Source organism: Salvelinus sp. IW2-2015, unplaced genomic scaffold, assembly GCF_002910315.2.
Source record: "Salvelinus sp. IW2-2015 unplaced genomic scaffold, ASM291031v2 Un_scaffold820, whole genome shotgun sequence".
NCBI classification, from domain to species: domain Eukaryota; kingdom Metazoa; phylum Chordata; class Actinopteri; order Salmoniformes; family Salmonidae; genus Salvelinus; species Salvelinus sp. IW2-2015.
The window spans coordinates 454806-468401 of record NW_019942622.1 but is presented as its reverse complement, the minus strand read 5'-3'; the positions used below and the strand labels follow the sequence as shown (position 1 = coordinate 468401).

The following is a 13596-nucleotide window of genomic DNA, read 5'->3' as shown; positions in this document are numbered from 1 at the left end:
GGCCTGTCTTATTGTGCGGTGTGTTTGTTTCCGCGGATCATTGTCATGCTGAAGACCGCAGCCACGTTTAATCTTCAAATGCCCTTGCTGATGGAAGGAGGTTTCACTCAAAATCTCACAATACTGGGCCCATTCACACTTCTTCCTTTAACACGATCAGTCGTCCTGGTTCACTTTGCAGAAAAAACAGCCCAAAGCATGATGTTTCCACCCCATGCTTCACAGTAGGTATGGTGTTCTTTGGATGCAAACTCAGCATTCTTTGGTCTCCAAACACGACGAGTTTGAGTTTTTTACCAAAAAAAAAGTTGTATTTTGGTTTTTATCTGACCATATGACATTCTCCCATCTTCTTCCTGGATCATCCAAATGCTCTCTAGCAACCTTCAGACGGCCCTGGACATGTACTGGCTTAAGCAGGCGGACAATTGGCACTGCAAGGATTTGAGTCCTGGCGGCGTAGTGTGTTATACTGATGGTAGGCCTTTGTTACTTGTGGTCCCAGCTCTCTGCAGGTCATTTCACTAGGTCCCGGTGGTTTCTGGGATTTTTTTGCTAACGCGTTCTTGTGATCATTTTTGACCCACGGGGTGAGATGCTTTGCGTGGAGCCCCAGATCGAGGGAGATTATCAGTGGTCTTCGGTATGTCTTCCATTTTCCTAATACTTTGCTCCCACAGTTGATTTCTTAAAACCAAGCTGCTTACCTATTGCAGATCAGTCTTCCCAGCCTGGTGCAAGGTCTACAATTTTGGTTTCCTTGTGTCCTTTGACAGCGTCTTTTGGTCTTGGCCATAGTGGAGTTTGAGTGTGACGTTTGAGGTTGTGGAGCAGGTGGTCTTTTATACTGATAACAAGTTCACACAGGTGCCATTAATACAGGTAACTGAGTGGGAGGACAGAGGAGCTCTTTAAGAAGAAGTTACATCTGTGAGAGCCAGCCATCTTGCTTGTTTTGTAGGTGACCAAATACTTATTTTCCAAGCCATAAATTTGCAAATAATTCATTAAAATCCTACAATGGTGATTTTCTGGATTCTTCTCATTTTGTCTGTCAAGGTTTTTGAGGTGTACCTATGATGAAAATCACGAGGCCTCTCTCATCTTTTTAAGTGGAGAACTTGCACAATTGGTGGCTGACTAAAATACTTTTTTGGCCCCCACTGTCTGTGGAGGATGAGGGCTGCAGTAGATATCTCAGATACAAGCGGGGAGTGAGGCCTAAGAGAGTTTTATAAATAAGCATCAACCGTGGGTCTTGCGACGGGTATACATTGGTACTTCCAGATATAACAAACTGACCTAGCCCCCGACACATAACTATCGCAGCATAAATACTGGAGGCTGAGACAGGAGGGGTCAGGAGCATGTGCGTTTGGAGTCATATCTTGTGGTATTGGTGATAATCTGAGAAAGATTTAGGGAGTCCCATTGCTTTAGGACTTGGTCAGGTGGTTTAAGCAAGTCCCAGTTTAGGTCACGTAGCAGCACAAATTCAGACTTAGTGTAAGGGGCCAGGAGAGAGCTTAGGGCAGGTAGGGTACAGACTGGTGCTGATGGAGGACGATAACACCCAGCAACAGTCAACAAAGAGCTATTTGAAAGTTTAATGCTTAAACCAGCAAATCAAATTGTTTGGGGACAGACTTGGTGGAGACAACCGAGCACTGAAGGTGATCCTTGGTAAAGATTGCCACTCCTCCACCTTTGGAAGATCTGTCTTGCCGAAAAAGATTATAACTAGAAAGGTTAACATCAGTATTCAAAACACTCTTCTTTAACCACGTCTCAGAAATGATCAACACACCTGGATTGGAGCTGTGAACCCACACTTTCAATTGATCCATTTTAGGTAAGAAGCTTCTAGTGTTAACGTACAGAAAACCCAGGCTTTTACGAGAGCAGAAATCAGTGAAGCAGATATCAGAGAACAAATKAGAATTGGGCCTATCAACTATAGATGGGCCAGGGAGTACATGCACATTTCCAGATATCATCAGCAATAATACAATCAAGGCACGGCAGAGGACAGGGAGAGCTCTGCAGTGCTGATTTATGACATCTAAATGTGCATCAGATGGCAACAAGATCATATTGTACAGAAATGTCATCAAGTAACATGAATACAAAGCTGGCGAGAGGGGATTAGCATAGGATGGGAGGCCAAAAGTCTGTGTAACCAATAGAGAGTCAGAGTCCCAAGTTTGGGAACAAACATAGTCTGTCCCAAGGTTGGGTAAAGAAAGTTTGTAGTCAACAAAGTATTCAGGAGTCATGAAGTAAATAGCAAAAAAGCAAAATGCACAATAATTTAAAAAATATATATAACGACTTGGGACTAGCTATTGTAAGTTCAGAGTCACTCGCCCCAACAGTGCCTGTGTTCTGGAGGCAAGCGAAAGCTCAGGAGAGAGGGGGGAGTGTGTTGGAGGTACCTGTACCAGACAGGGGGAGACAGGCCAGGGCAGACAGTGAACAGATTGCCAGGTGGAATCCAAGCAGCAGTGCAGCATGCAATGGGAGTAGGTGTCACACCCACTTGAGAGAAGCTTTTATTTCTGGAGGCAGATTTCTTGTAGAAAATGCCAGTGAATGATCTTTGAACAGCAGGAGGGGGCTTCTGAGGATGCTTCAAAGACTCCTGACACTTGTTGGGCCCAAAGGCCTTTTACTTCACACCTTAGTGATAATTGAATTTGTATCTGGCTCAGTTCCAGGTTGGAATGGTGTCCTCAGGTCTCTGCTGTTTGTTGGCTAGAGCACCCTCCGTAAAGCTTGGAAAAATAAAACCTTGGAAGCAGTAATCTCTCCGGTTAATCTTGGTCAAAATTAGGTTGTAGGTTTGGAGTTTTGATCTGGAGCAAAGGCCATGCTGTGGACTGTAGCATCCTACATACAGTTGAAGTCGGAAGTTTACATACACCTTAGCCAAATACATTTAAACTCAGTTTTTCACAATTCCTGACATTAAATCCTAGTAAAAATTCCCTGTTTTAGGTCAGTTAGGAATAGGTCACGTTAGAGCCAACACCAGCTTTACTTTAAGATGTGAAATGTCCTAGAATAAATAGTAGAGAGAATTATTTATTTCAGCTTTCATTTCTTTCATCACATTCCCAGTGGATCAGAAGTTTACATACACTCAATTAGTAATTTGGTAGCCATTGCCTTTAAAATGTTTAACTTGGTCAACATTCAGGTAGCCTTCCACAACCTTGCACAATAAGTTGGATGAATTTGGCCCATTCCCTGAACAGAGCTGGTGTAACTGAGTCAGGTTTGTAGGGCCTCCTTGCTTGCACACACTTTTTCAATTTGCCCAACATTTCCATAGGATTGAGGTAGGGCTTTGTGAGCCACACTCCATATACCTTGAACTTTGTCTGCCACAAACATTGGAAGTATGCTTGGGGTCATTGCTCCATTTGGAAGACCCATTGCGACAAGCTCTTAACTTCCTGACTATGTCTTGAGATGATTGCTTCAATATATCCACATAAATTTTTTCCACTGAATGCCATCTTTTGTGAAATGCACCAGTCCCTCCTGCAGCAAAGCACCACCCAAAAAACATGAGCTGCACCCCGTGCTTCACAGTTGCTTGTGAGCCTCACCCTTTTTTCCTCTAACATAAAGATGTCATTATGGGCAACAGTTCTATTTTTGTTTCATCAGACCAGAGGACATTTCTCCCAAAAAGTACAATCTTTGTCCCCATGTGCAGTTGCAAACCGTAGTCTGGCTTTTTATGGTGTTTTGGAGCAGTGGCTTCTTCCTTGCTGAGCTGCCTTTCAGGTCATGTCAATATAGACTCGTTTTACTTGCTGGCTAAGATACTTTTGTACCTGTTTCCTCCAGCATCTTCACAAGTCCTTTGCTGTTGTTCTGGGATGATTTGTACTTCTCGCACCAAAGACGTTCACCCTAGGACAACGCGCCCCTCCCTTCCGAAACGGGCGATGACCGCTGTTGCCCCATGGTGTGTTTATACTTGCAACTGGTGTTTGTACAGTGAAACGTGGTACCTTCAGCGTTAGGAAATTGCCCCCAAGGATGAAACAGACTTGTGAGAGTCTACAATATTCTTTTCTGACCATCTTGGCTGATTTATTTGGATTTACCCATGATGTCAAGCAAAGAGGCACTGATTTGAAGGTATGCTCAAATAACATCCACAGGTACACCTCCAATTGACTCAAATGATGTCAATTAGCCTGTCACAAGCTTCTAAAGCCATGACATCACTGTCTGGAATTTTCCAAGCTGTTTAAAGGTACAGTCTACTTAGTGTATGTAAACTTCTGACCTCAACTGTTATACCTGCCTAAAAATAATAATCTAATCTAATCAAATCTATCCTTTTGCAATGAGAGAAATGTTGGTGGAAAAGATTTTACGAGCAAATATGGATATAATAAACTATCATATCAATACACATTTTGGAGTCACGCGATTACATGCTATTTGTCCTCCTACTATGACTCGTCTTCGAGAAAGCATGCAGTTTATTAGGCTAGAGATTAAATACATTATGAATTTAACAGGTGTGAAAGTGTACAGTGATGAGCTTTCCAATAAATATCGAGGGTCTTATTCTGGTGACATGGCCACTGACGCTTGGCTGCCATTTGACAAATAAAAATAGTCTCTGTCTTTTGTCCAGAATAATCTCATGCTGTAGCTATACTCGCACTGTATCTGTGAGTTGTTGGCTAGAGTGCACGCTCTAATACCAGTGGCATTCGCTATACAACATAAATTTTTTGTTTGAAAACAATCAGTAGAGTTTATAATGCGATGGAAACCCATTTCACTTGTAAACTCAGCAAAAAAAGAAACGTCCCTTTTTCAGACCCTGCTTTCAAAGACAATTCTAAAAATCCAAATAACTTCACAAATCTTCATTGTAAATTTTAAACACTGTTTCCCATACTTTTCAATGAACCAATAAACAATGAATGAACATGCACCTGTGGAACGGTGTTAAGACACTAACACGCTTACAGACGGTAGGCAATTAAGGTCACATTAGAAATATAGGACACATAAAAGACTGCTACTGACTTCTGAAAAACACCAAAAGAAAGATGCCCAGGCCCGCTCATCTGCGTGACAGCTGAGCAGCTACAAGGAGCATGAGGACTGCAGATGGCCAGGCAAAAATTCAATGGCCGGACGTGAGACGCTAAGAACAGCGCTACAGGGAGACAGGACGGACAGCTGATCGTCCACGCAGTGGCAGACCAGTGTAACAACACCTGCACAGAGATACACTCGAACATCACACCTGTGGGACAAGTACAGGATGAAACAACTGCCCGAGTACACCAAGAATGCACAATCCTCCATCAGCTCAGACTGTCCACAATAGGCTGAGAGAGCTGGACTGAGGGCTTGTAGCCTGTTGTAAGGCAGGCCCTCACACACACATCACGGCAACAATGTTGCCTATGGGCACAAACCCACCGTCGCTGGACCAGACAGGACTGTCAAGAAGTGCTCTTCACTGACGAGTAGCGGTTTTGTCTCATGGTGGTCGGATTCACGTTTATCGTCGAAGAAGAGCGCTTACACCGAGGCCTGTACTCTGGAGCGGGATTGATTTGGGGTCCGTCATGGTCTCGGACTAGCTTGATATCATGCAGGCAATCTCAACGCTGTCGTTACAGGGAAGACATCCTCCTCCCTCATGGTAGCCTTCCTGCAGGCTCATCCTGACATGACCCTCCAGCATGACAATGCCATCAGCATACTGCTCGTTCTGTGCTTGATTTCCTGCAAGACAGGAATTCAGTGTTCTACCATGGCCAGCGAAGAGCCCAGATCTCAATCCCATTGAGCACGTCTGGGACCTGTTGGATCGGAGGGTGAGGGCTAGGGCCATTCCCCCAAAATGTCCGGAACTGCAGGTGCCTTGGTGGAAGAGTGGGTAACATCTCACAGCAAGAACGGCAAATCTGGTGCAGTCCATGAGGAGGAGATGCACTGCAGTACTTAATGCAGCTGGTGGCCACACCAGATACCGACTGTTACTTTTGATTTTGACCCTCGCTTTGTTCAGAGACACATTATTCAATTTCCTGTGGAACTTGTTCAGTTTATGTCTCAGTTGTTGAATCTTGTTATGTTCATACAAATATTTACACATGTTAAGTTCGCTGTAAATAAACGCAGTTGACTGTGAGAGGACGTTTTATTTTTTTGCTTGAGATTATTTTCTATTCAGCACATTGAATTGTTTTTATGTGCACTACATCAATCACCCAGTCTTTTATCAGGAACTATTCAATTTGATGGAAACATCTCTGGTGGGAAAATGCACGTATTGTTTTTATGTAGATTTTACAATATTCACATGAAAATCTGTCCCCAATTGGATGGAAAACTAGCACAAACAGATCTGGGACCAGGCTAGGTCCAAACCGGGAAGAGTATTAGTTATTATTAAGACATGGTTGAGAGGCGAGTGCAGCAGCAGGTCCCAGTACAGTAGATATAGAAAAAGGTGCAGGCTAGTTTAAAGGACACCCCTCCTGTCAATGTTGTACATGTATTATCATCATTTTAGCCTGGTCCCAGATCTGTTTGTGCCCCTGCCAACTTCACTGTCAAGCTAAACATGACGAAGACAAGGAGTTGGTATTATAAACACAAACAGACTGGCACTCAGGCTCTTTTTAACTCTTCAAACACAGACATTTAATAGAACAGGAAGGGACAAACTMGGAAGTGTTGGGGATAAGAGGACTCAATGGTTAAACACTGTATCAATGTAGAACACAAGCAATGCTAGGTGTGTCTATCACATATACACACCATTTTATCCTAGCACTTCCAAAACATAGCCAAAAATATCACACTGTTTTTCAATGGATTTTTCAATTCATAACTAAGGACATTTCTTTCAACGCATTATTCCAATGTTATAAACAGCGGCTGGTGGTGATATGCTGCCACCTAGCTGTCAAACAAGGTACTGACCCCCCCKAAAAAAACACACGACCACATGAAACCAAGACTCACCACAACAGACTAACAAGACCTTGATGAAGTTTTAGCTTGACTTCATAAGCCAAGAYAACGTCACATTTAGATTATACTCAAATTTGTCAGGGCAGTAACATACAACTAAAACCCTTTTACTAAACTGATACCAGGGCCTGTATTCATAAAGCGTCTCAGATCAGGATACTGATCTAGGATCAGTGTTGTCTTTAAATCATAACAAAAAAAGACAACCTTATCTTAGGTCAGCATTAATATTCAGAGACATTTGTGACAACAGGCCCTGAACCATAGAACACAAGTCATATCAGAAGTAGCAAAGGAGAGGAAGCCATTTATAAAGGCGTAATAAACAAAACTAATCTAAAAATGTGCCCAAAGTATCTACCAACCATTACCATAATCCAACAGATCACGTCTTTCAATTAAATGGACAAAAATATGCTTGTCCTATATTGCAAAACCTACCACTTGGCACAGACTACACACAGGTTTACTGGTAAAGTGCAAAGGGATGGATTGCATTGGATCAGAAGGGGTTTGCCTGTTTGTCCGTCCACATTGTAACATGGTTGTTTGTACTAGCAGACAGCCACTCCAGTTTAGAGTAAATACGCTGACTGTTTCACTAGCTAACTACCAAAGACGTCATATAGCTGGGAATAAACATGAGCTTATAAATGGATGTTGTTGCTGTAACTTGAATGAAGAAGAAAAAAAGAAAATACACTATCGCAGCTTTCAAAATGGCACCCTAATTTCTATACAGTGCACTCGTTTTGACCAGGTCCCATAGGGCTCTGGTCAAAAGTAGTGCACAAGAGAACGGAGTGGCATTTCAGACACTACTTATCAGTCTGTCTCTCCACTACCAGGAACCAATGCTCAGGTTGGCTACGTGTCAACGCTCTATTGGCCTCAAACTCAACTCTGGATCTCGAAGCCAGTTCCACTGCYTTTTCATTTTCATCATTGTCCTCAGGGACTGATTTAGACCTGGGARACCAGGTAGGTGTAGYACAGAAAAKSAGCAGGCARCGGACCTCGTAGGGTAAGAYTTGAATGCCCCTGCTCTACTGGGTCACATCAACAGATTTCACACAAGAATGTTCTAGAGTAGAAAAAGTAGCCCCAGGCGTTAAGAGCATAGCTGTGGGAAGCTAATAGGAGACTATTAAAGGCCCAGTGCAGTACACTTGTGAATACACACACACACACATACAGTACCAGTCAAAAGTTTGGACACACCTACTTATTCAAGGGTTTTTCTTACGTTTAAATTTTTTTTAATTTTATTTTACATTGTAGCAAAATAGTGAAGACATCAAAACGATCAAATAACACATATGGAATCATATGTAGTAACCAAAAAAGTATTAAATCAAAATGTATTTTAGATTCTTCAAAGTAGGCAGCCTTTGCCTTGATGACAGCTTTGCGCACTCATGGCATTCTCTCAACCAGCTTCAATTAACAGGTGTGCCTTGTTAAAAGTTAATTTGTGGAAACAATTTCCTTCTTAATGCGTTTGAGCCAATCAGTTGTGTTATGACAAGGTAGGGGTGGTATACAGAAGATGGTCTTTTACCAAATAGGGCTAAGTCATTATTTTGGCAAGAACAGCTCGAATAAGTTAAGAGAAACGAAAGTCCATCATTACTTGAAGACATGAAGTGCAGTCGTAAAAACCATCAAGGGCTATGATGAAACTGGCTCTCATGAGGACCGCCACAGGAAATGAAGACCCAGAGTTCCCACTGCTGCAGAGGATACGTTCATTAGAATAACTGCACCTCAGATTTCAGCCCAAATAAATACGTCAGAGTTCAATTAAAAGACATCTCAACATCAACTGTTCAGAGGAGKCTGCGWGAATCAGGCCTTCATGGTCGAATTGCTGCAAAGAAACCACTACTAAAGGACACGAATTAGAAGACTTGCTTAGGCCAAGAAACACAACCAATGGACATTAGATTGGTGGGAATCTGTCCTTTGGTCTGATGAGTCCAAATGTGAGATTTTTGATTCCAACCGCCGTGTCTTTGTGAGATGCAGGGTAGGTGAARAGATGATCTCTGCATGTGTGGTTCCCACCATGAAACACATAGGTGTGATTTGCTGGTGAAACCGTCAGTGATTTATTTACAATTCAAGGCACACTTAACCAGCATGGCTACCACAGCATTCTGCAGCAATACGCCCTCCCATCTGGTTTTCACGTAGTGGGACTTTGATTATTATTTTTTTTCAACAGGACAATGACCCAACACACCTCCAGGGTGTGTAAGTGCTATTTGACCAAGAAGGAGAGTGATGGAGTTCTGCATCAGATGACCTGGCCTCCACAATCACCCGACCTCAACCCAATTGAGATGGTTTGGGATGAGTTGGACCACAGAGTGAAAGAAAGCAGCCAACAAGTGCTCAGTACTTTCCCTTCAAGACTGTTGGAAAAGCATTCCAGGTGAAGCTGGTTGAGAGAATCCCAACAGTGTGCAAAGCTGTCATCAAGGCAAAGGGTGGCTACTTTGAAGAATCTAAAATATATTTTGATTTGTTTAACACTTTTTTTGGTTACTACATAACTATGAAATAACACATGGAATTTTGATGTCTTCGCTATTATTCTACAATGTAGAAAGAAATATACAAATAATGAAAAACCCTTGAATAAGGAGGTGTGTCCAAACTTTTGACTGGTACTGTATGTATGTATATAAAAAATGTCTAAATATATTTTTAAATTCTCCTTTTTCAGGGGTATGGTTAAGAGGCTGTGTGTTTGTGTGTGTTCTCAAAAGAACACCTGGGACTGGCAGTAAACAAGTCAAACACTTGGATTCAGTACAATAACTTTGTTCAGGAAGAGAGGCCTGTTGCAAGCCTCTCATGTATAGAATAGCATCAAATTATTATCTTGGAATGTAAACAAAGCGGAATATCATTCTAATTGAATTTTCTTTTAGTCTGCGTAATTAAATTATTTAGCGATCAATCTTCCTGAAGGATTGTGAATCTTCAAGTCATATTATATTCATTTAAAAACTCTTGTTTCATCAAAATAAGCTTATCAGTCTCTGGCTCATGTTAACAATGTGGCTAGGGGAAGAGAGGCCTACAAATAGTATATAAACATCCACACATCATGTTCCCAATTCCAAACCTTTGGGTCATTCAAGCGATTCTAACTGAAAAGTAAATGGGGCTCCAACTTTGGCAGGTGTGAAAAATTGAAAAATGTTGTATGTACATAGAGACTAATGTGAAACAGAAAGAAGAGCCCATCTTTTCTGTGTGACATGTCATTTGAACCTTCTTTRAGAAAAACAAGTGGTGTTTTCACCGGTTGGTCAGTCTGTCCGACCCGTGGTGAGAGAAAACAGGAGGTTGGTGGGCCGCTGGAAGAACAGCAACATTACCAGGGGTCACGGGGACATTGTGGATGGAGTCGCGGTCACAGTACTCCAGCTACCCCAGGGCGTGACGTTGGGAGAGGTGGACAGTGAGGGAGAGAGAGAGCAAGAGAGGCAACTTGTCCTAATTCTCTCCTTACCAATTACCATTGGCCCTAAGTCTTCGATGTTCACGAACAGCGAGCTCCAAAAGTATTGGGACAGTGACACATTTTTGGTTGTTTAGGTTCGGTACRCCAGTGCAGACTGTCAGCATTAATTTGAGGGTATTTTCATCAATGTCGGGTGAACCGTTTAGAAATTACAGTACTTTTTGTACATAGTCCCACCCCATGTTAGGGGACCTAAAGTATTGGGACAAATTCACTTAAATATTRATTAAAGTAGTTCAAAGTTAAGTATTTAGTCACATATTCATAGCACACAATGACTARGTCAAGCTTGTGATTCTACACATTTGTTGGATGCCTTTTGCTGTTTGTATTGTGCAGTCACTTTTATTGTAAATAATAATAGAATGTTTCTTAACACTTCTACATTAAATGTGGATGCTACCATGATTACGGATTATCCTGAATGAATCGTGAATAATAATGAGTGAAAAAAAACTACAGATGCATCCAAAGTGCTGGAGTACAGAGCCAAAACAACCAAAAATGTGTCACTGTCCCAATACTTCTGGAGCTCACTGTATATGCAAGGTGTAAACAACTGCATATATATATTCAAACACTTCAGATACACAAACATCTAAGGGTTAGGGCCGAGGGGAAGAGGTGGGGAGTGAATTMGGACTGGCTGAAGGGAATAGGGTAGAAGGAGAGGGGGTGCTTGYAGCAAGCACAGTCCAGTTGTGTCCAGCCAGCCAGCACCTCAGCATATCCCAGCCAGGGCAGGCYGAGGGTAGGTAAGGCCTTTGGTATGCATCCCAAATGGCACCCTATTCTATACATAGTGCACTACTTTTGACTAGAGTTCTATGGGCCCTGGTCAAACATAGCATACTATATAATGAATAGTGACCCATTTGGTATACAGCCATGGTCTGYTCCTCACAGTAGGGCACAYCGGAAGAAGCTGCTCTTCTTCTGGGGCTGAGAGATCTTCACCTTGTGGCTGCTCCCCTGAGGACAGCTGCCCTCCTGCAACAAAGATGGACAGTTCACTTTTTCAAATCAATGTCCAGCATTTTTAAAATCTTTTTAAAAAGTTCCTTCTAAAAACCTAAATGAGGTTGAATTTACCAATTTTGTGTCCATCTTTGATTTGATGTCTCTGGCAAGTGTCAAAAACGAGTTTTCCACATTGATGTTGGCCTTTGCACTGGTCTCCATGAACTTAATACCGTACTCCAACGCCAGCTGAGAAATGGGGGGAGTAATGCATTGACTGTTGTTACTATCATCATTTCTACACACTTTCTATCTGGTTTTGGTAATTCAAGCAGGTCTTTGTTGTTGTTGTTGACCTAGACAACATGGTAGGGCTTAAGTTTGAAAAGTGCTCTATATCATCCAAGCCCTTTAATGTCGTACGGTACACGACCAGAACGGAGCTTGTGATTCATCACGATTGCAGCAGAACTCACCTTCTCTCCCCTGTCTTTGGACACCTGCCGTTTGTCATTGATGTCACATTTGTTACCGAGGACCATCTTTTCAACATCAGCCGATGCATGCTAAGGAGATAAGAGTAGTTTAACACTACAATACATACAGTATACTACAAGAGTACACTTTGACAAGAGTAAACTGAATATTTACTAGTCAGTCAGTATGGTATTCGTGTTTAGACAGAATAGAACTTTAAGCAAACATACCTCCTCTATATTCCGTATCCAGTTCTTTATGTTTTCGAAGGACTTCTCGTTGGTGATGTCATAGACTAGCATGATACCCTTGTGACGAGAAACAATGAAACGTCAAAATGAAAGACTACGACCAGAAAGTTTGCACCTCAACGTTGTGATGAAGAAGAAGACGACACATAACAAAATATGAAAACGTAACAAGCACGTTGTTTACCCACCATCGCTCCTCTGTAGTACGCTGTTGTGATTGTTCGAAATCGCTCCTGCCCTGCTGTGTCCCTGKAAAAACACAGTTAGTTAGGCCTTGCCAAGTTACATAGACAGTCATACATTTCCTTTTCGAATAGTTACCCAGCTATAACTGCAAGGCAAAATGRTTTGGGTGTAAGCCTACACGTTTTCTTTCCTGTACGAAAAGRAGTCGTGATGCTCGAGGTGACATGGAGGGCTTACCATATCTGTAACTTTATCTTCTTGTTGTCTAGTTCTATCGTTCTAATCTTAAAGTCAATGCCTACAGGAGAAACATAAGAGAAGAGGGGAATCTTGAAATTAGACACCTAGCCATTACACACAATAGCTATGACTGTAGCTCTAGTTATACCCCAATCAATGCAATWCAAAATGTAAAAGGAGAATGTTAAATATGTGGCATCAATAACTAGCTGCCAGGCTAACAAGCTCTAAAGCTAACTAGCGAGTTCGTTAAATAAGGTTAGCTAAGTTATTTGTACACAGTTATGAACATTTAGTGGCTAGTTACCGTTCATAACGGTAGCCAGAGCAGATAYCTAACGTTAGCTTGTTAGTTTGGATTTCAGCTGCGAGTTACAGAGGTAAGCAACGTTAGCGAGTAGGGCTAACTGTTAGCTAGTAACGTTACTAGTAAGCTACAGGAAGTTAGCCAACAGGCTAGCATTCAAAATATACCTAACGTTAGCTAGCATTAGCTATATAGCTTGCTATAATGTCCGTAGTAGCTATTACACAGCTGATGCCATTGTTACTCGTCACCTAGTCAATATAATGCAATGCGTTTGTAGCTAGCTTAATCAGCAAGTTAACTTGAATCAATTTCGCCTAATAAGCTACAGTTAACAGCATATACTAGTAACGTTAGCTAGCTGCTTTCTGGTCGGGATGACTGTCGTTTTGTAAACATTGCATTGTGGCTAACCAACGTCACACCTACCTATGGTGGAGATGAATGTGGAGTTAAAAGCATCCTCTGAGAACCTGAACAGCACGCAGGTCTTCCCGACACCGGAGTCTCCGATTAGCAGTAACTTAAACAAATAATCGTATGTCTTCGCCATACTTGATATTGCGGAAATCCCGCCCGGCGAAAAGCTGCGCGCTGCCGCGTAG

General features: G+C 42.1%; 1 protein-coding gene across 1 annotated transcript; it reads right to left on the bottom strand.

Moving 5' to 3' along the window:
* Positions 1–6306: 6306 nt before the first annotated feature.
* On the bottom strand, positions 6307–13596 carry LOC112068991 (ras-related protein Rab-8A). The gene is made up of 7 exons (XM_024136244.2): positions 13421–13596; positions 12682–12742; positions 12447–12507; positions 12238–12315; positions 12007–12096; positions 11663–11779; positions 6307–11560 (listed from the first exon to the last, which is right to left on the bottom strand). The coding sequence occupies exons 1-7, from the start codon at positions 13542–13544 to the stop codon at positions 11471–11473; spliced, it is 621 nt and encodes a 206-aa protein (XP_023992012.1). The 5' UTR covers positions 13545–13596; the 3' UTR covers positions 6307–11470.